Below are 23,475 nucleotides of genomic sequence, written 5' to 3' on the forward strand. Positions count from 1 at the left end.
TCTTCCCTCTTCGTATATTTAAGTGTCGGTAGTATTCACGAAGTCCCGCCTTGAACACTGAACTCCAATTGGTTAAATTCATTTCGTAAATGAGAGGTAGGTTTTCGAAAACAGATCAGGATTTGGAATTTCGTGGAAGGTTTTGAATTTGAATAATTAGGTCACAGGTAATGCGGTATTTCTGAAATTTTACTATGAATAAATTTGATGTTCACGTTAATAAGGTTGTTTTCTCGCCAATAACTTTACTCACTAAGTATTTACATAGTCTTATAAAGTGATTTCTGTGTATTCGTGTATGTGTATTTTTATGGTGTATAGAAAATACAATATTTCTTTTTTTTTTTTTTTAATATATGTATGAGAATCTACGTACATGTAATAATACTGCGATTAATAGTTGAATAATATTCCATCGAAATTAAATATATTAAAATAATTGAAGTAATTAACTTTTTTTCTGTTTAGAGAAAAACTAGATATGCAAGGCATTCACTGATATTGCTTGCATTGTTGTGTCTCATTGTTTTGAGTTCGAGTAAATCTAACATAAATTATTAATTAACTAATGTTAACTTTAATTTATCTAAGAGTTGGCTTTATAGAGAACTATGACCTTTTCATAAGCTTACAACAACGAAATCATTGCTTCAAATTTAATAATTGATATTTCAAAGCTATGATCCCGTTTCGAGATAGATTTCCACATTAAAGTTTGCAACACCTATTTAAAACGATAGATTTTGTAAAGTTTACAGTAGAAGGAACACTTTCGCCCTTCAAAATGCACAAAGTCGCGTTACGAGCTAATACTAGATACTTTGTGAATATTGATTTCGGAAATGCATATTCAGCCAAAATTTTTCGACGCCACAACTATCTTGTTATCAATATAAGAACATCGACCGTTTTGCGTCTGTTTGCATTTCTGTCCGCCCATTCTGTACGCGACCCGCCAAAAGCGGTCATTTTGGAAAAGCCACTGAGATCGGGGACAATTCTGAAAAACTCACGAGAGAATTTTTCATAATTTTTACGAACTTCCATACAAACTGCAGCTCCACAATCAATGATATACCCTGTTTATATAAAAAAAAATACATGGGTTAAACTGCCCCGAAGAATACAACCTAGCTCTCCTAACGTTATAATTTACAAATTACCTAACTATACATAACTAATAAACATCTAATATACAGATAATATCATACAGATTAGGCAGCAGTTTAACCCGCCCTGCGACGAAAGATAGTGGCTGGTTTGATTTGCTATTTACAAGATAATTTCTAATAAGATTTCGATAATCTTTATAAACATTTAAATACACGAAATAAATAACAGACGACACTTCGCCATTCACCATAAATTAACGAACAGATATAACTAACTATTTAAATATTATTACCTAAGATATAATAATAATTAGCCAACATGAACATTATACACGGAGTACTATATACTATGGTATGGTCTTTAGTGATTCTTAAGCTATGAACAGAATAATGTTTCAATTCAAGTCTTTGAGGCAAAGATATACCTCTTATTCGGCTATTCAGTTCCTTTTCTTTCTTTCTCCTCTTCTTTTAACTTAACTTTCCGTTCCTTAGTACAAGCGAGAAATGAGTTAAGCAATATTTGCTGTATGCAAATGTCTTTGCTACGTCACACTGTTTAGGTGATGTCCGCGAGGGCGCCATTGTAAATATTCACCGTGAAAACACTTGGGGTCGGACTGAGTTGTTTTACGTAGCCTGTTTGAAATTACTTGCTAATATTTACAGAACCGCATACGAATACGAAAACCCGTATACTTCAGGCAACGTAAATTAAAGCTGCAAAATTGTCCGCCATCGCGTTTATTTGCTTTCTTTTTGGTTCTCTTAAATTTATCCTACATTTGCTATCTAAGGACTTTCAGGTCCAAACGTATTTGACTATGCTACATATATATATATTCACTATTTCTTTGCTATATATTTGCTAAATTTGCTAAATAGAAGCGCAAGATGTTTTCAATTCAATATAGACACGAATTTACGTCACTGGTCAAATCGAAATTTTGCTAGAAAAAAAACAAGGAAATAGAAAAATACGATGAAATCTGATTTAAGCAATTGGAGAGAGAAAAGTCTTATAGTTGACAAGATTGAAGATCTTGCCCAACCGAATGGTTTGTAACTAATTATTTGAATTTCCACTTTCACGTGAGCTCTATTCCAGTGATGCAGTAGTGAACTGTAAAATTTACAACAATGTGAAGATACTAAGATAGCTTTTTCTACTTTTTTCATTTCTGCTACAAAATCGTTGAAACCAGCGATGTAAATCCAGCTCGTTTTAATTTAGCAAAAACGTCTATGTCCAGCGACGCAACGCTTCACAGGTGCCTAACTTAATAAATAGAAAAACACAACTATAATTAATAACGGTACAACTTTGAATTTAGCCTAAAATTGCCTAAATCACGTATTAAACTCTAGTCTATACACGCGATAATATGCATATAAATAACTCACATCAATTAGCTTATTTCAATTCAATTCTCGCTATATCATCAGGCACCTCTCGCAGACTTTAATGTTTTTTCTTTGACATTTGAATCTTGTTTTTAATGAGATTTTATCTTTGCGATTTTTACTTCTTTCACTTCAGTTTTTTTTTTTTTTTTTTACTCAAGCCGTGGATTCCTGGAGACCGTCATAATGGACTCGCATCTCTTCAATCGCGCGGCACCATTCCAGCGCGAAACCATCGGGATCTTCGAGATAGTATGTTCTGTTCGGCTGTAAATATAAGATAGAAGAAATCTATTGTCAAAAAAGTTTGCATACAATTTGAAAGAAGTCTATTCTTTAACGACGGCAACCAGGTCAAGTTAGATTTACATATGAATGAAAGGGATCATCATCAGATGCTTACCGTGTGGATGAAGAAGATCTTGAAATTCTTGGGTTCCACCCGCAGCTCAGGACTCCATGGAATTTCTCCTTTGAGGACCATGTTTACCATATCCACGTAGTATAGGTGGGGTCCGGTTGTTAATAGGAGCATTCTTCTTCTGGCAAAGAGTCCTTTCCTCTTGTGTACCAATCCTTGCTTCAGGATTAAATTGCCTTCGACAAAATAGTCCCACTTGTTGGACGACCTTTGCTTCTGCAACCTAGATTTGATCTCTTCCGGTGTTAGGTCGGCAATCCCTGCCTGTTTCCTTGGCTTTTCGACCACGGCTACTGGTTCGGACCTCTCCTCTTCCCCGATACCAAGCCCAAGTAACCTCGTCAGTTGTTTGTCGTCAAGACCGGGCTCCAGGTGATCGGGAACTCGGTAGTGTGATCTCAATTCTTCGTGCTCCGAAGTACCCGGCAGGTAGGGATATATCGGTGGTGGTGTTTGTTCGTGAAGTGTTTCAAAATCAACTCCTTCGAAGAAAGGATGCGCCCTGATACTGGGATAACCAGCGCCGTGTTCGTCCTGCGCACCTAGCCTCTGAGTCGGATCGAGAACGAGGAGTTGTTCGACTAGGCTCTTTGCCATCTCCGAGAAACCGTCGGGAACTTCGTAGTCGAGTTTTTGTATCTTCTGGAAGATCATGTAGTCGTTTCTCGCTCTGAAAGGTGGCAGGCCGGCGACCATTTGGTATATTATACAACCAAATGCCCATAGATCTGACGATCTGCTGGCATTTCTGTCAGTCAAAATTTCCGGTGATAGATACTGAGCTGTACCGACGAATGAATTCTTCCGTTCTCGAACGTGAGTCTCATTTTCGTTAAGTGGCACTTCTGGCTCTTTCAATATCTTTGTGCAACCGAAATCCGTGATCAGTACATGCATCTTCTCGTCCAGCAGGATGTTTTCTGGTTTCAAGTCTCGGTGGATTATACCAAGACCGTGAAGGTACTCCAAACCTCTCAGGATTTCGGCGGAATAGAATTTAGTGCACTCGATGTCGAACGAGCCAACCTTGTTGATGTAAGGTAGAAGTTCGCCGTTTTTCGCGTACGAAAGCACGAAGTAGAGACGGTCTATATCTTGGAAAGTGCAGTAAAGCCGGACAAATGAATGCTTCGCACCCGCCAGCATATTCAGCACTTCCTTCTCACGCGTCACATATTCAGTCTTCTTCTCCTTGATGATGTGACGCTTGTCGCACACCTTGATGGCGTGTTCCTTGCCGGTATGAATGTCCTTTGCAAGGTATACCTGAAATACCAAATTTAAAGATGAAAATAAATTCTCGCCAGAAGTCCCTTTCTTCTCAAAATTCCAAACAATTTTCATCATTTTCCCGGACCGTGCGGACATTTCTTTTTCAGGAAATTTCGAATTTCGTCTTATTTGATTTACTCAAGGCTGCGTGAAATTTTTTTCTCAATTCAATAGTCGACTTACCGTTCCGAAGCTACCCTCGCCGATGACCTTGCCAAAGATAAAATCTTTTGGAGTGTATTTCGCAGGGGTGCGATTCGTATAGGCCAGGGCCGGATTCGTGGTGGGAGGAACCCGGGGCGCCGAGGTGTTTTGGGGCGCCACGACCCCGTTGGTCACGTCGTTCGTCGGTGGAGACATTTTTGACACCGGCTCCTCCACCGCTACAGCCGGTTGTGGCGAAACGGTAAGCGCCTGGTTCGCCACACGCTGAAACGAAAGAGAAAAGAAAATTGTATTTTAAGTAACGTGGTTAAAGCGTGATAAAATGAAATGGAGCAATTGCGACACAACTCGCAGCTGTGAAAACGACGTTTCGGTTAAAAATTGTCCTTGGATTGTATATTGGTATCAATTTTTCTTGCATACATGTAAACAAATTTGACTCGCGTAACATTTGACCAAAGTGCACTAAGCACCCCTTTTGCACTGTCCGCATGATTCAAAATGATTTGAAAAATATGACGTATTAGTTACTTAATCGTCGATTTATTTGCACTGTGTGATAAAACGTACTATCGTTATCATTATTTTCGCATAGGTCCTTGGTGCGCGCGGCGCATAATCTTCCGACCTTCTACAAAGCTTACGATCGTGAATTTTATTTAATTTTTTTGCTTTCATTTGACTTTACTCTTTTTCTCTTTTACTCAGCAGTTACCACGCAGCTGCGTAATGAAAAATTAAGCGTACTGTACGTCAAAATTTTTTCAGCTCGTACCACTACGTGAATCCAGTTGAAAGAAAATTTGAATAAGTTTCAGAAAGCTTCTCACGATATTGGAAGTTTCGGTAAAAAAAACAGAGTAAAAAGTAATGCGTACGCAAGCGATGCGTATAACCTGATCAGCTCGTGATTGTCGCGAGTTTGACGCGCGTACTTGCATGCAATCGTATCGGTGTGATACAAGAGATAAGTACATGCGTATGAATTTACGTAAGATACACACATAATAATTAATTGGCATAAGGGAACTTTCATTTTCGTATCAATAGTCATCACACGTTATAGAATTTAAATGCATCGTTTGTAAATCACAAATATAGGACTAAAAAATGATGATCATAGGTACACGCGTACTTGGCCACATTAAACGGGAACGAGACCAGTATTCGTAACCTCGGGGCATTTTTAGTTCTCATTCGACGAGAGAAATGAGAAAGAGAATAAGATGATGAACAAAAAAGGAAAAGAAATAGACAGAGGAGGAACATACCTCTTTTGCATTTTGCTTTTAGGCGTTTTGTTATGCGAACGGGAAAGAATAACCGCTCGAACGAGTTACCGAAAGAAATAGCGAGAGCGAGAGAAGTTACGTGGTTGATGAGAAACATTTAGAAAAAAAAAAAGTGTCCGAACAGCTGTATACTCTTTATTAGGAACGCAACGTAACGACAGGTCGTCTTTTCATGATATTCACTGCCAGTGCGAGCAAATATTTGTTCAATTGTTGTCGTCTAGACGGGACCTTCCAACCGTGTCAATACAGATTGGCGACCGCGTAAGAGAAGAATAATGACAAATTATAATTGGTGCGAGTCGATTCGTAAACTTCAACTATCATCTGCCAGATGGGGTATCTATATTATATGTAATATGTATAGGTATGCTTACGTGCAAACATATATTAGTAACAAAGTGAACAGCGAAACGAATCACACAAAAAAAAGTAGACAATTTTTTTTTCTTCGACGATTCTTAAACCGGTGCTTTCGGTCAAACGAAATTGCCCCACGATTGTCTTGTTTCGCGCCGAGTTTACGAGCACGTTAACCTAAGTGGTGTTCACTAAAGACGTCGATCGCGATCTTTCCACGTGTATCATAAACGACCCGTCTAATTCAGTCCAATTAGCTTTTCTTATTTCAGGATAGTGACCGCGTTAGTCGGATCCTGACATAATCCTTACAGGGTTTACGGAGAAAGAACAGTTGTTGAGATAGTAAAAAACCGGAATGTGTCAATTTTTTCAATGACGAGGTAGAGGCGTAAGGCGGCAAATCGTACGTACAAAGGTGAAGAAGATACGGCAGAGTTTAAGTAAGCGCAGTTGATCGCGCGTAAGTGGCGTAGCAACACTGTTTGGCATTGATGAGTCGGAGACACAGCCGTGGATGTTTTGATAAACATTATTTCGAGGCGCCGGCCCGACGGCCCGACTCACAGATAATCCTATCAACTATTATTCAATTCTCGCACACATTCTTGCTTCGACGATAAGCCATTGGCAATTTTGATCTCTGTGCATCATACATTTCTGTGTGTACGTGCGCGTTTTTATAAACACATACATACCCGTACATACATAGATATAATACACGTAATACGTTAATGCCTATTCAATGATACAACGTGTATGTATACAGGACACATGTAATTTATTGACCTGCGGTTAATCATATCGCCATCGATTTCGCCGCCTGCATCGACGACCAGTTTCGATATTTTATTTTAAATTTTACAGTTTGGCGGCGTTAACCTTTCAAGAATTTTACTCGCTCGCACATCGCTTAGTATTTGTATAATATATGTGTTTAGCTGCATATATGCATCCGTGTGTCGTACATTTGCAGCTTTCAAGAGTTTCTACACACCCGTGTGTTTTGATAGAACGCGCGTGTTTCTCATTCTGTAATAAGCGTTAACCACAAATTCCAATACATGTAACATGCTATTTTCCATATGTGTAACGTATTGTATATTTGTTGCACCATGCGATTGTTTTTGTCGTAGCGAGATTTTTAGACTGATGTTATTGCTTTTTTTTCTTTTTGTAGTTTGTTCCTTTCTACTTTTATTTTTGCTTTATCGCTGTACTTTGGCAGCGCAATTATAAAACATAATTCCCGATATCAGATGATAGCAACGTATACTCTTATGCTACGGATTACATCTCGATACCCGGCGTAATTACCGCATAACTTGCAACATGTTTACTACACGGTTCTGGCTGGTTTTTTTTTCCTTTATTTCAATACAGCTTGTTTTCCTTCAGGCAATCAAAAATATTTTTTGGCCGCATCGATGCAACTTGTATCAACCGGCTGTCATACTTTCGTATCTCACACAGACGTACACCTATTACATAAGTCAATTATACATGCTATCTTGAAATAAATTGCAAAAACAAAACGAAGGTGGAGGGAGTAATGAAAATATTGCAACGGAGTGAATTTACTACCGTTATAAGTGCGGTAATAGCACAAGTTTTATTCATTCATTTCACGTGATTAAATATTACTTCTGTTTGTTCACTTGCAATTTGAAAAAACAAGGAGAAAAAAAAAATTATTTATTCGAACAATTGCATTTCTTTTATCCCACGATAAAGTAGTATACCCTACACGGCGATTCTCACGGTGTGGAAAAACTCAACGAACCATTTCCCCGCGCTCGGTGAATATTATGTACGTATGATATATTGATATATACGTTATATGTATACGAAAAAGGTAGCGTGTGGGTCCGTGCGTGTAGCGTGTTTTCTCGATATCGAATATAGCGGAAAGGTTAAAGATCCTGAAGATCCTTGAGCCTTGGGCCGAGAATAAAAAAACGACGCAAGGTTACAGGTTGCGCGTGTGAAATGTATACACGGACACGTATACCCCCCAAACACACACATGCGACTAAGGAAAAACAGAACGCAACGGGCAATAACCAGACTGTCGATACCCTTCGATTGTGAGGTGCACAACAGCGGCCGAGCAAGAAACGCTTACACGCACACACGGAACGTACGTGTATGTCGTCACATAGGTATTACCACATTGCCGCCGTCGTAGTACGAATAGAACTAGGAACGAAATCTGTTTTTTCTTCTTCGTTTTGTTTCTCTTCACTTTTTATTTCCTCCGACTGACGCTGTGAACTTGGAAGGATTAAAAATAAAGGGATAAGTACGTGAAAGCATTACGCGGTTCTCCTATACTGGTTCGTTCGCCCCAAGTCCCCTCCAATTCCCATTCCCCATACAACATCCCACCACCTCGCGCTGGTTTACCGCGGGGCCTTCCCAGACCATGGCGTTAGCCATCCGTGGAAGGCCGACGACCTCCACGTGCAAGTCTTCCTTCGTTCAGAAGGCTCAACACACCGCCTTCCCCACTCTGCTTGGGGGGCTCTATGTTTTATATGTTTATACGAGTACACACATATCTGTATCTATAGGAGTGTATACTACGTATACGTATTTCGTTGCTGGTGAATCACCCGGTATATTACAAGCGGCATTCCAACGGCTTTCTAATTTTAGCCACCGCGCGTATCTTCGTCTTAGTCTTCGCCTTCATCTCAGCCTTAGTAGTCGTATAGTGCAGCGGCATTGCGCGCGCCTTACTTCTAGTTTTCTTTTTTTCTTTTTTTTTTCCTACTATGCATTAGTAGGAGGCTCGCTTGCGGAGTCGAGTCGTAGTTTTATTTAGTTCCTACACTCACACACTCACACACCGGACGTATGTACACATGCGGGTGTTCGTATTCTTTGTCGCCTCTCTCCGAATCCAACTTTTCCGCCTCCGACTCCTCCTCCTCCTCCTCCTCTCTTTGCTCCGTAAGATCTCGAGGAGGCACTACTCTTTACTCGCTCTTGTTCGTGAATGGAGATGCTCTGAATTTCATGTCGGCATTCGCAGACGGTGATGATGATCGGATCGGAACATCGTCGACTAAATTCGAAACCGGGTAGAGATATATCAACAGAAATAGAATGTAACGAACAGAAATAGTAGTACATTCTAATCTATGATAAAAAAATTACACTTTTACTATTACAAGTTTTGTTTCTTCCCATACAAATATCGATGTGAATTGATGTCTGTAATTTTTTTCTTTCGATTTTCTTCAACACTAATTTCGATTAGACTTAATGCAGGCATTCTTTTATCCTCTGTCGCTGGAAAAAATTACGAAGTTATGAACGAACAATTACGTTAATAATAGAACCAACGAGATGTACGGAATAAATTTTTAAAAAATCGCTTCTCCGAGAACTTGGCGGAATACATGGATATTGTACAAAAAGAGTACTAAGACGGGTGTTGAGAAACTTGAGCGCGCCAAAACTGTTTGTTAAATGTCAAAATTTTACGAAATACTGTACAGATTTGTAGTGTTTAATATAAGGATAACGATACGTGTGCATGCGTACGTTGCATGCTACGTATAAGAGAATGCCAATGGCGAAGCCGAACCGAGGTAAACATGTTTTTTTGAATGTTGTTGCGCTGAGACGGGAAAGCAAATATACCTAAGACACATATTGAACGGTAAGGAGAAGAAACGATGGAGAAAAAATTGTTTTTTGTTCGTCAGATCAGCGATGATTCTCTATTACGCGTGACGTAGGTTGAAAAAACGGTGTTACGTTGTATCGGATCGACGCGGAAATTTCAATACTTCGTTTAGGAATAAGAATAATTTTGGTAAGTATGAATGAGCTGTGATAGAAGTGAAAGATGAAGAAGGAATGGAAAAGAAAAATCGTACGAATGGTGGAAAACTTATATTCCGACTAATCTCCGCGATTTCCTGAAGCATTATTTAAAACCGTTAACTCAAACCGCGCGACTGGCAAAACAACCGAGGATCGCGTAAACAACTTTCGAACGCTACGTGCTCTAGCGGCTGGCGAATTTATTCAAATTCTCAAATCTTACATTATTCATGTCGCGAGACAGTATGTCGCTAGCCTCCAGGTGTCAAGGGGGTTCCCGTAATATAAGCTTCCTTCTTTCCTCTGCCGCCCGGATCTATAAAACTTCTTTTCTCCCACCGTCGCCTTTTCCCGCATTTTGGGATTTTTTTTACGCTTGGCTCAGCCCGCTTTTTGTTTCGCGAGGTAGGTGGATTACATTTTTTTTTTTTTTTTCGGAGTAAAATAAAGATTCTTCCAACTTTTCTGTCAAATTTCTGTCTCAGAGTTGGGAATTTTTTTTTTACCTAATTTACTATTTTCACCCATCATTGGAGTTATTTCCATTTTTCTTATGATATTTCTACAAGCAGCTTGGAGATCGACGGTAAAGTGTTAAGTAGGAACGATCGAGAGTTTAGATCGCGGGATAAAACGAAACGAACAACCGAGAAGAAAATATTTACGTGCGAGGAAATAATCTTTTCTTTTCGAAACTTTGACGAGGATTAGTGAATGGAAGGAAGAATCGTGTCGCGTAGCGATGTCGTCACTGGATTTCTGGTATGTTTGCGTTGTTGTGATGTTTGCGTTTCAAAGCTGCAGGCGTTCTCGCTTACGCGCTTGTCATTAACGCGAGATAAGCATGATGCTGAAATTTGTAACAATGTGAACGTAACGAAAATTCGGGGAAAAAATCATCATTGCGCAATATTAGAATGCCTTTCAAGAAGTAGGTTCATCAATATAAGACTATGTTTTATTTATCACGGTTTGCCAAATTTCAGACATTTCGAAAGGTTCGTAGTAGCGATTTTTCCTAAACACGCATCGTTACAGTAAGGTTACTAACTTCGTCCTAAGAGATAATCAGATATATGTACCAACTTGTTCGTCTGTCCGTTGCATACACTGCATACATTACAATACGTACTACGGTCATATTTCGTCCACACAGACTTCGTATCCAGTCGGGTGTTGTCCCACCCCAATTTTCGGTATAGGATCTCTACACAAGGCGAATTCATGGATTCGTGTTGTGTTGTTGTTGTTGTTGTTTTTGTTGATGATGAGGATGATGAGGATACTAGTCGCGGGAGCAAGTAGAACGGTATAAAAAAAAATTTTTAAAAAATAAGTATCACTCCCTAAATTCCCCTATAATCACAGGTCCCACGGTATATGCGTAATATAAAGTTGGTGTTGTAAAATAATCTTCACATTGGTAGATGTATAATTTCGCAAGTATCGTAATAGAAACACGAAACGTTTATTCGAAACTGTGTAGTAATGTGTTCTTCGTTGTGCAACGTGAAACGTTACGACGAAGAAGTTTGTTTTTGTGATATAATTTTGTTTTTAATCAATCCACTTTGCGTCGATCCACGGGTAATAGGAAGCTTACCTTGAATAATTTCTTAAGCCTCCTGTAGCCGCGATGTAATCGCGACACGTACTGCTTGTTGGAATCCAGTTTGAATGATTAAAGCCACAGTTGATGGAATGAAAACAAACTTGCCAACTCTCAAATATATGTAAACGTTGTTGAACTCGACGTTTTGCTAAACTCGGAGAAAACGCGTCCGTGGCTTTTGAGAGCCGATCGCTTACTGAACTCTCCGGGGTGCGCGCCCCGGGTGCTAACCCGCGCTATCCCCACCATCGAAGAAAAACGAGGCCTGCGCGTTGGCCGAACGGAGGCGGAAATCCCGCGCATGCGCGGGAAGGGCTCTGGTTAACCGACAGCGCCCCTCGTCCATCCCCTCCACCTCGCCCCACGTACGCGCCTAACTCTGTGTGCGCGTTTGTTTATAGCCGCGTTCTGGGAAATCCCAGTCCGAGTAACGGACTCTGGAGCCTTCACATTCCCACTCCGGCTTTGCATCCGGTCGGTTCTTGGATTCGCCGGCGCCGAGACTTGACTCTCCGTTTTCTCGATGCGGTTTAACTCGCGTCTCGGACGTTTCCCGCTCTTTATCAATTCATACGTTGAGATATATTCCTCGTTTACTACGGGTTTTCCTTATTCAGTTTTTTTTTCCTCTCGGATCATTCACGAAATTTTATAACGTGTACGCTGTTTCTATTTTTTTTCCTCATCTCCGTTTGTTTATCGCCAGTCATTTATTGCCTTTCACTTCTACCTACACCGAAATGTAAACAATGCCCCTCACCGACAAGTAGGTATTCATCGGCAACTCTGCAAATAAAAATGCTCGTTACTTATGCGGAGATTAATTTCTGCCGAATGCGCCCGTCATTGTTTCTCTGTTGTATGTACGATAGGTGTGTGATCCCTTCGCTTTATTGCTGCGGCTTGGTTGTCACATACCGTATAACGTGTACGTTACCTGCATGTCGCACCGCTCGATACTACGGCCAGTCAGAATTTAATGTATGTATATATTTAATTTCCATAAAATTCATTACCCGCGGCTTTCCAATTGCTCGATATCTTGTTTACGCGGCGAAGCGAGCCTCTGTCGCAAGGCAAGTATATAATATCACGAGCTGCGCGTGCCGTGGCACGGAACCTGCACTCGGAACTGTCAAAGTCCAAAGGAAAGCTTTGCGGGCATTTTACATTCATTGTCAGTCGTGCGCGCGCGTATGTTTATGATATACGTAGGTATGTATACACATGCGTATCGCGCAGTGTCTACGACAAAAATTTTGGAGAAGGCTTGATCGTGTCGTGTTATGTGTTGCGATCGCTGCAGCGTGGAGCAGAGTTTCAGCACATTGATTACACGTTTCATTCCAGCCTCAAACCTATTACGTGTATTATATGTATACGTGTATACGCGTATACACGCCAGTTTTTATTATTTTACGATTATTTATTTTCTGTAATAAGAGGTATGTTGAATAATTGATTGTTAAATGCGATGCACATCCATAATGCGCATGTGCGTACGATGTGTACAATCGTTACGCTACGTTGTATCTGCCATGAAAACAGCGTGCTTTTGTCAAAAGTGCATTCTAAGTATGTACCTACCTAAACATACTTACGTACTAATGCGTATAATATACCTAATATACAAGAGAGAAATAACGGCAGCGCGAGTGAATACAGTGCGGTAGGCAAACAAGATTTCGAATCCCTATACCTATATACTTGATGATCGGAACCCTGGTATCATCATCCGTAGGAATGAAAATATTATCGTACATATCACGGGTTATTAAGTTACGAAAATATGTTTGCGCGAACGATGTACGATGATTATACACTCGTGCAGAGGGGAAAAATTCTATAACAGCTGCCGAGATAGCGAAAACATAATTTCACGTTGTACGATTACCTGGGTGTGCAATGCCTGTGTAATTATAATGTACACACAAATTCAATTGGTCACGGAAATTGCAAAGTACGGAAAACAATCGACACGCATTTTCATTTTACGAATTTACGCAAGGGGAAAGAAGAGTTTTTCGATATACGCAGCATATTATATTATATGGTGGATCAGTGGGCACTGTTTCGTTTTATACCAAACCATCCCATAAGACTGCGGTCTTAATTAATTTGCGTAAGAAAAATTTGTGTACTGGCTGGCGTAATATTATACGCAAGCATAATTATAGTCAAGTGACGGTCGTGTAATTATTATACTTTCATCGAGTCAGTTCACCTACGTCACTATGAGAGTCAATAAAAATGTTTCCCGATTGTTTCGCGCTCCGAGGTTCATTTTCTGCGATAAGGAAATACGCGCGTAAGACGCCGTGAGAAGCTCTCTGATAGGCACCTGCATAATACTTTACATGCGTAATCTACGCGCAAAGTAAATGATAAGTGCTTCGTATTATAAAAATTTTCTCTATTTATTTACGTATTTTTACACTTACCGTAGATAATACGCGTGTAAGGTATTTACGAGATAATTATTTACCGTTTCTTTGGTAGTTTTTAGCCTGTTTCAATTTTAAAAAATTTATAAACAGCTGCACGTAGACTGCATAAATCATGCGCAATCTTCAAGTTCGGAATAATGTTTTTTTTTTTTTCTTTCTCAAATCCGCAAGAGAAAAGCAAGCGTTTGTGGTACGTGCAGGGTTTTGCCATCGCTCGCGTTCGAATTCGGTACGTACGTAAGGCAGGCTACGGGCTCGATGCAGCTTGTGCTGCCACCTACTTGACGCATGGAAATAGTCGCCTCGCTTGAACGTCGAGGATCCATCCGCGTCCAGTCCTCTTTGCTCCGACAAATCCTACCTAAGAAATTTCCTTTAAGCCTGTACAGGATGGCCACAAATTTTTGAGGAAAAAAATTCTATGACGTTTCCAGGTTTTCCAGGATCCAAAACCTAGTTTTACCTGACATTTTTCCGGCTCTAGTAAGTTAATAAAACCTAAATCGTTCGGCTTATTAACTCTATATTCGGTTCAAATTTAATTCGAATAGAAGAAAAATATAATGTACAAAAACGTCAGTTTAAGACAATTTGTTTTTACCGACGAGAAAAAGTAAACAGTAACAACTCTCCGAACAGACCGTATAACGAATGTGCAGAATAATAATATGGCTGATCGATGAAACACGTAAATAGGCGCGGGGATTTCGTACGCAAGTTTCTCCTTCTCGTCATCGTCGTTGCGGCCGTCGTGGGTATACGGCGTCTATTCAGGGGGGTCCTCGAGACTGATCTCGCATGCACGAGCGGCATCCTCGCCGGCAAATGTGATATACATACACACGTAAATACATGACGTACGTGTACATGTTATAAAACCCCTCTCACCATGCGCCAATCTCGTGGGCGGAAGAACCGAGATACGTAACGGAAGAAAGATGCTACAGCTACCCAAGTCAGCGACGAGTAATGGGTACTAATTGTTTCGTAATTAATTATTTTTGGTATCCAGTTTTTCAGTTTCGACACGAAATATTGAAACGAAATTTAATTGTCAACATTTTCCGCGTCTCCTTTTGCGCATGCATCACAACGGCTGACAATGAACGACTCGCATGCTGCAGTTTCATCGCACGTTGACTGACCTTGTTTGTTCTAAGAGGAAAAATGGACATTTATTATTGCTGTGATGACTGTTTTTGACGCGTCGTCCTGCACCGCAGCATTCGAGGAACGGAATTTGCGCAAACTGAAAGTGAAAAATTATGCTGTATCGTATTTCGCAGTCTTCGCGATGAAAACGCGGTTCGTAAACAAGATTTCCCAACTTAGGCCGCGGGTCACGTCACCACACGTGCAAAAAGAAACGAAAAATATCTTACAGCGAAGTAGAACGAATTGAAAATGCAAGCAAAGCACCGTTACTCCTTGCAAAAATTTATTTATTTCGCTGCCAATTGATGGAAGACGTTTTGCAAATGCGGTGGCGATTAACGCGCGACGTGTTGCGGATTTCTTACACGATGGTCGTTAATCTATGCAGAAATATTTTTTATCCCGACAAGTCTGTGGATTGCATTTGACGTGGAATGACATTTTGATGGATTCGCAGAAATTTTTCTTGAGAACGTATAATACCTGTGCGGTTAGTACAAGGAAAAAACATTACGCTGCCTTCGTGTAAAAACAAAAAAAAAAAAAAATAAAAAAATAACGAAATCGTAAACAATCGTCTTTTTATCTTTCGGGCGACGAATTGACTCTGAACCGGATTTGACTCACGAGTTTTCACGTGAAATGAAGAAGCAAAGAAAACCGAAAAGACCTCCTGTTGAAAACTTGTATAAATAAATGTATATCGAGATGATTCATTGATATGTGGAAGGACATGAATTACGAGAGAGCAACTACGCGTATAATGTAAACAAGTTTTAGGAAATGCGAGATAGTAATTAATGTAACTACGGCCATTGTTTCCATTGCACGGGGTTCGAGGTAGACTCGAAGTATGAAATTGACGGAAGGTTACGATCAGATAGGGTCTTGGAACTGTCGCTGGACACGTCCAACATCGTCAGGGTAGGGCGTTAAAGTTATAACAACGTTACTACCGAGTGGTCACGAAGAGACAAAGTCCGTTTATGCATTATATATGTGTAGAGCCTGTCCCCTGTTCTACGGAAGACTTACAATTAGCCAAGACAAAGGCGGTCTCTGCGTAGACAGTAACAATACAACGATTTTTGTCCAACAATAGAAAAGGCAGTGAGCGTGGTTTATTGCAGAATCGTATACTATACCTATTCCGTGAAGCGGCCTCCTGCAGAACCCGCGCAGCAGAGTCCTTTGACAAACTTGAAAATCAATCACCCGTGACAGCCGGCTACGTATACGACTCTAGTAATTTAATATCGTCGGTGTATAATTTCGAAGGGTCGAAAACGAGAGTTGGAAGTATCGGTACATGCTAGAATACGTAGATCGGGGGGCGTCTCGACGCAACAATTACACCTCGAATCTCAATAGACTCGTGGCTCGTGCCGCACGTGCTGAGAAAGGTTTATTCGCAGGTAGGTAGAAAAGACAATCGTCGATGCGGAGAAGGTTGTCGAGCTAACTTCTACGCAGGTGTAATCTGTAATAACAATGTGGATAATGGGAAAAAGGGCCCCCGAAGAAGAAAGAGCCTCACGTCGAGTCGCGTAACGCGCCGCTTTGCTCGCCCTCCGATCCACCAGCGCAGCCTTATCCCTTTATTCGCCGGTTGCTTTGTGTAATCGCATCGTATGTACGGAGACTCGCTACGTGTCGCGTCGAAATTAACAATTGAGTAATACCCGTTCTATCGAAGAAGCGGGTAACGTCGACGACGCCGCGACGCCCTGCGTACTCGACGTGTCACGCCTACGTCACAACTCAACTGCTGTGTCCGACGATATGCATACGCGTGTACGTATATCAGACCAGTGAAAAGAAGGACGAAAAAAGGTGAATAAAAATAAAATACAATCGTATTCGGGTGGAGAATATTTTATCGTATTATATACGCTAGATGTTAATATTTTTTTTTTGTTTTTTTATGGAATATTAGAGCTAGAATGCTCACTGATTTCTCACAATGACAGATTTTGTTGTAAATAACCGATCCTGCGACGAAATGATTGAAATATAGGTGGTACTGAAAGTGTTGAAAAAACGTGTGTATTTTAAACGGCAAACTTCACAACCCTTGCGCAATGGTTTAGAGTTAAGATAAAGGTCTGTGCTTCAAAGAAGAATTTTATTTATTTTGAAAAATCTTAAGAAGTCTAAAATAAGAACCACCCTTAATGTATCTATAATCTGTGTCTTCGGGCGTAGCTACGGTTACTTTTGTTTTGTTATTTTTTTCTTTGGTTTTTCCACATACGTTACATACGTACAACATTCGACGTTGCCTCGCGTGTCTCCGGAAGTACGCCGTGTAATTACACCGAATACTCAATTGCCACATCCTATTTTCTTTTTCACTTTCGCCATCTCTGTTTTCACATCGTGCAACACTCCACGCGCACAATATTTACCGCAGCTCTCGCGAGTCCCGCGACGTTGTCTCCCTTTTGCTTCAGGGTGGAAAAATTTTCCTCCAACTGGCTACGTACAACGCAGATGTTTACCTTTATTCTGACCCAGAAATCAGTCTACGGGGACGAATCGTTCAGACTCTATCGAGAGATCCAATCACTCGTCGATGTGCATGCACAGGGTGTCGCGGCTTGCATGCTACATAACTCCGCTGCATTACATACGTGGGTGTATTCGTTTTTTCTCACATGTTTGTTCACCTCTTCGCAAATAAACACAGAAGCTGCCACTGTTTACACGAATAATCGTGTTTTGCTCGTTTACATCTTGTGTACGGGTTACGCGTACCGTATATATATATACGCGTGCAAGAAAGGAGGCGCAGGATTGAGTTTCGAACGGTGAAGGGAATCGGTGATAGGGGTATTCTTTGAATACGAACAAACATCGTAGGTATGTGTCGTAATTCCTTGTTCCAAAGGTAAATACAGTTGCGTAGTACAGGACGCGACGAGCCTTACAAGGTTGATCTATATATCTTCGAGTAAATTTGGTACAACGAGGACAATTTCCCATATCTACGTATCCGATCTAAAACCGATGAACCGTATCACGTGGCGTGCAATTGTACAGGGGTTAAAAAATGATCATAAATAAGAGCGAGGACAATCCGGGCACCCATTGACCATGCACGCATCTACATATGCACCACACATGTGTGCATATACGTATATTGTACTTATATACATATACAAGGTGCAGATAACAACATGTTAATGCGTTGTTATGTATACGAGGCGTGCTGGAGACGAGCTTCCGGAATTGTTATTCTCTCGCTCGATGAAGCGTAGGTATATTATACATGTATGTATAACATTGTGTACCGTATGTGTGTACAAGAATTGTTCCGCCCGTACTGACGTTGATTACCGGACGATGATCTCACGCGTCAATAAATACGTGTACATAAATACATGTATACGTACGGGGCTTTCCACGGCACTCATAATCAGTAAACGATTGACCATAACGTTTTTCAACTTCATCAAGGATTTTTTCTACATTCTACATTTTTATTTCTACGATCTACATTTTTTATACAGTAACGACCCTCGGAAAACTTCCAAGAATTTATGCAAATTTTTGGCATCATTCTCTATTACCTTAGGATTTTTTAAACCTATTCCGAAAACACGGAAATTGATTTTACAATTCGGCAGGTTTGATTTTTTCAAACACTCTGACCGAAATATCTCGAAAATTATACAACTTGGGAAGCTGTTTTTGATTTAATTTTGTGAGTAGTAAAATTTTCTATAAAAAAGATCGAGAGTACTATACACCTACACGTAAACCTTCTCAACTTGTACAGTTTTCGACATATTTCTGTTAGAGTATTTGAAAAATTCAAAACTGATGAAGCGCCTTTTAGATTTTTCTACCGAGTTCCGGTCTCGCGAGGCTTTGTTTGAGGCTAGAAATTAAGTATTCGAAGAGTACGTAAGAGGAAAAAAAAGTTGAAAAAAAACGGGTCTAATACATATGTAGGTGTAATGCATGTACAATATACATATTAGCCGATACATGTGCAGCGGTACGTTATTAGCCGCGTTAAATTTTGAGAGTAAGATAAATATAACGTCGGCGGCATACGTATAACAGATCCTGCGGAGTTATTATACATGTATTATACAACGAACGGGCAAGAACGCGGTTAGAGCAGCTAGAATAGGAAAACGGTCGGTTCGTCGAAACCCGGTTGTTTACACCGGTATGTGCCAAGTGGAATTTGGCAACCGGACGAACAATAATCGCTCTCTTCTAATGCATTTCACGCGTGAGATAATCCTTACAGCGGGACACTTTTGTCCGTGGCTGTATGCGTATTATTTGTACACATAGGTAGGTATGTATAATACATTGAGGTCGCACGTACGTACACATTACACATACGTATAGATCTACGTTCTATATACGCACGGAGTGTCAAGTTGCACGTGATATTTACGTTGAAGCTGTTTCGTCGCGCCGTACCGACAGCCTCGATTTATCGCGAAAAACTAAAACATCGGGGATGTATCGGGCATGTAGTGGGTTTTATTTTCATCCTGCCCTAGGTATCGCCGAAGTCCATTTCTCTCTCTCTCCCTCTCTCTCTCTCGATCGGTCGACGTTCGTAATGTTATATTTATTAAGTACACACACGCGGTACGTAGGCGAGAAGTTTTCCCGACGTGTGTAGGTACAAAGTGACTCGTGTGTCTACGCGTGGAGTCCGTTCCGCATATAATGCACGAATTCTCCGTAATCGGTTCACGGGTGACGTTAATTCGTCCGTCTTCTCCCACACACGCACGTTCGGTATAATAATATATGCAGCAGCAAGGCGACGAGACGACAGCAAACAGCAAACAGCAAACCGGCAACGGCTCTACGTGCGTCAACAGGATGTAAGCGAAATTGTTTTGACTTTCAAGAAGGAAAACATTAGGACCTCGTCGAAATTCGCACGATGCACTTGTATGTGTTACTCCTTCGTACCGAATGTATTTCCCTCCGCGTTGCTCCATGCATGCGTCGTTATTTAATCGTACATGTCTCACATTAGGGGCCATACTTAAATTACGTAACAAACGTAAGGGAGGGGGGGGGGTCAGACTCGATTGTTACACTTTGTTACGATACGGGGGAGGGGGTCTTTTGATGCTTGTACGTAATTTTTTGAATTGAATGTAAAATTTTTTGATAATTAATAAAAAAATTCAAACTGAATTCCCGCGCCAGATTCTGTTATAGCCAAACCTTTAACATTTTGAAACTAGCTCGCTGCGGTAGCTCTTGGCATTAGATCACTCAACTTACAGTAATTAAAACACTTAATAATTAATTAATAATTAATAAATAAAAGAATAATGAAAAATACAAATGATTTTAATAAAATTTTATGCTATTTCGTTATTTGATTCCGAAAAATTACGTACAATTTGGGACGGGGGGGGGGGGGGGGGGGGTTGACATTTTGTTATGATCTGATACACAGGGGGGGTAGGGGTTGAAAAGTTCTTCAAATTCCGTTACGTAATTTAAGTACGGCCCCTTATGCTACGCCTATACGCACATACCGTGTACGTGAATATTAAACTTCTTATACAGTGCGCAGGCTGTATAGTACGTATGTACGTACGTGTGTATGCATGGAGATATTCTATTCATACCTTCCTTTATCCTGGCTAACGGTAAAGTTAGGATTATCGTTAGTTATTGTTAGACTCTGACCCCACTTTTCTACAAACGGGCAAATGCCTACTCGAAATTGTCAGAACTCACTAATGGCTGTAAGCGCGAGTATACGCGAGATATACTTAGGTATGCAATAAGATAAGCGAAAGATTAGCGTAATTCGTTTACGTTGGGCAAAGCGATATTCCGCAAGTACATGTATACGGTTTAATGCGAAACTAATTAGCGAGTAACCTATCGCACTAGACTATCATACTTTGAGTACAGTTTAGGTATACGACAGAATCGGATTCGTCCGTTTGGTTTCGACCGTGTAAAATGCATACCTGAGGCGTCTCGGTTTGACGAGAAACGCGTCATTTTTCGAAAAATTTTCTCCTCGCGCAAAACAACGTGTATTTCGCGTATAATAAGCATAGACGCCGGTATAACCTTGCGCATAGATACGTAGGTATGCGTATATCTTGTACGTGTCACGTGCGGGGGCAGAATGAGATACGTAATTCCGTAGTAGCGAGACGCGCGAACGTTGCTGGCGATTGACGAAGACAATAATTGGCACACGAGGATGGCGCCAAGCTCCGTTCCCTGCCAAGACCGACATATTTTCCCGAAACTTGTTATGCCTGCTGTATGCCAACCTCACCCTTGCTCGAACCATATTCCACTTCGGCCGCGTCGAGCAGGCGCGGTTAAATATCCAAGGGGCTATTCTTCCCCGAGGATAACAACCCTGTTGTACGCGTTTCTACTTGCCTACTACACAGTTACCGTTTACTGCTGGAACCGGAGGGAAATGCCGTAAGGAAACCGTTGTATATATGTTTAACTGGTTATTGTTTTTACAGGGTTATTGTGCGTACCTTGTACCAAAAACGATCATACTTATAACCAGCGTCGTTCAAAGATTCTGTGTAGGTATTAGGCATTTTTTAAATTTGAAGTAGGTATAGCGTAGAGCGTAAAAGAAAATCATCTTTCACAGAGTTTAAAATTTTTTGGCCCACTGGTTTGATTTTTACTGTTGCCAAAAACACGAAGATCCAATTATCGAATCGATAGCCCCGATCGATCAACTTCATATTTTACTCGTACATTCTTTGTTAAAAAACACATTTCGATTATTTCTTTCGGCTGTAGCTTCTAAACGAAAAGCTTGCCCATTTTCATCTTGATCTCAAAATTTTCGTTTTTTAGCAAAGAACTTGTGAAAAAAATTCGAAGCTGATCGTTGGGGCTCTTGATTCGATAATTGCAGTAGCAAAAATCACGCCCAAAAAATGTGATCCAAAAGAAGTAAGACTCGGTGAAAAATTTTGTTTTTTGCACAGTCTTCACGATACTTGAAAGTAAAATAAATGGTCGATTGTGAGGGCCAAACTTAGGTTGGTTTGCGGTGGAATGCCTTATACATATGCTAGAATAATTGGTAGGTACAGAAAAATTATGTAACGTGTTGTCGTTGATTTTCATTTTTGCATCTTCATTTCCTCCTGTGTATACAAAGATTATACGATTGGCCGATAAAAACTCTGTTGACTGTATCCGGTGCATGAGCGGTGACGAGGCAACAAATAGTTAATTTTTGCAACAGATTAATGTATACACACACGCATGCATATATGTGTGTGTGTACATTAATATGTTAGATATATATATATATATATAGATATCTAACGCCTAGTCAGCGATTCCGTGAAAAATTGGCGGCTATGCAACATCGCGTCCCGTCGGTTCTCCCGTTCAAATATCAAGCATGCAATAAAAGAAAACAATGAATCACCCCGCTTCCATAAGACAACGATATGAGAAGGAAGAGGAGAATCGAAAAATTGAAAGAAGTTTGCCTTTCTTAAATCCTGTGTACGTTCATTCGCAACGATTTGTCATCATTGTTTACAATATTTAATATTTGTTTGAGTACATGGATAAAGCCTTATCGCAATACTTGAAGACAATCTTTTTCCCGGATATTAGCGGTGTATCATAGTGGTGCAATATCGATCTAATCCGATCTTATTAATAATAACAGATATCTCATTGCTACCCTCCCATACCTATTATAATTTTATTCGCTCCGCGTACGGAGATTTTGATAATTACCGACGGCATTCGGTTCCCGGCGAGGTTGTAGGTCATGTTTTAGAATTGCGAAGTCAATGGTGGCAACATTAATACACATATGGTACTAAATGTACACGCGTATACACGTATATCATAAATATAGATGATTTGCATGTTACATGCGCATGCGGCGTGTGTGCAAAGGTGCTTACATATGTGTACGTAGCTATGACGTGACGTGCAAGCATCCGCTGTGTGTGAACGTGGGTTTTTCATTGAGTTACCGAATGGCATTCACCATTCGATGAATTCAGATTCTACCGCGATTGAATACGAATGAGAGAAATACACGGTGATGTAGCTCGATCGAGGGTTCGCGCAGGTATCGGATTGATGGATACGTGCCTACACGTATGATTCTTTCAAATTCCATCTCCCCACTCCGTTTAGACTCCTTAACCGACCCACAAAGTTTGGGTTTCATTTCTATAGTTTTCCTGTCTTCTCACGATTTTTATTTCTAATTATTGCTATTATTACTGGGAAACAAAAATAGGTAAATTCAGAGCGCAAGGATCACTGGCGTGAATATTTAATGCAGATCGTATCGCATCCCCTGATACATATATTGTGCCTTGCGTATATATGTATAATAATAATGAAGAGTTTTGGGAACAAAACAAAA

At 40.4% G+C, this 23,475-nt stretch overlaps 1 protein-coding gene across 3 annotated transcripts in view; it reads right to left on the reverse strand.

Annotated features, from left to right (window-relative positions):
• Window positions 1-168: 168 nt before the first annotated feature.
• Window positions 169-23,475, reverse strand: part of LOC124306726 (3-phosphoinositide-dependent protein kinase 1) — a 334,286-nt gene continuing 310,979 nt past the window's right edge. Inside the window, exons 1-4 of one of the 3 annotated variants that reach the window (XM_046767673.1) lie at window positions 11,467-11,682; window positions 4,393-4,638; window positions 2,920-4,203; window positions 169-2,783 (exon numbers count right to left, since the gene is read on the reverse strand). In XM_046767673.1, the coding sequence (XP_046623629.1) occupies window positions 2,673-2,783; window positions 2,920-4,203; window positions 4,393-4,569 (1,572 nt within the window). In that variant the 5' untranslated portion in view covers window positions 4,570-4,638; window positions 11,467-11,682 and the 3' untranslated portion in view covers window positions 169-2,672. Of the gene's footprint in view, window positions 2,784-2,919; window positions 4,204-4,392; window positions 4,639-10,995; window positions 11,139-11,466; window positions 11,683-23,475 lie in introns of those variants that run through there. The other 2 variants (XM_046767672.1, XM_046767671.1) reach the window with 2 other exon arrangements.

The sequence above is a fragment of the Neodiprion virginianus genome, chromosome 6 (assembly GCF_021901495.1).
Source record: "Neodiprion virginianus isolate iyNeoVirg1 chromosome 6, iyNeoVirg1.1, whole genome shotgun sequence".
NCBI classification, from domain to species: Eukaryota; Metazoa; Arthropoda; class Insecta; order Hymenoptera; family Diprionidae; genus Neodiprion; species Neodiprion virginianus.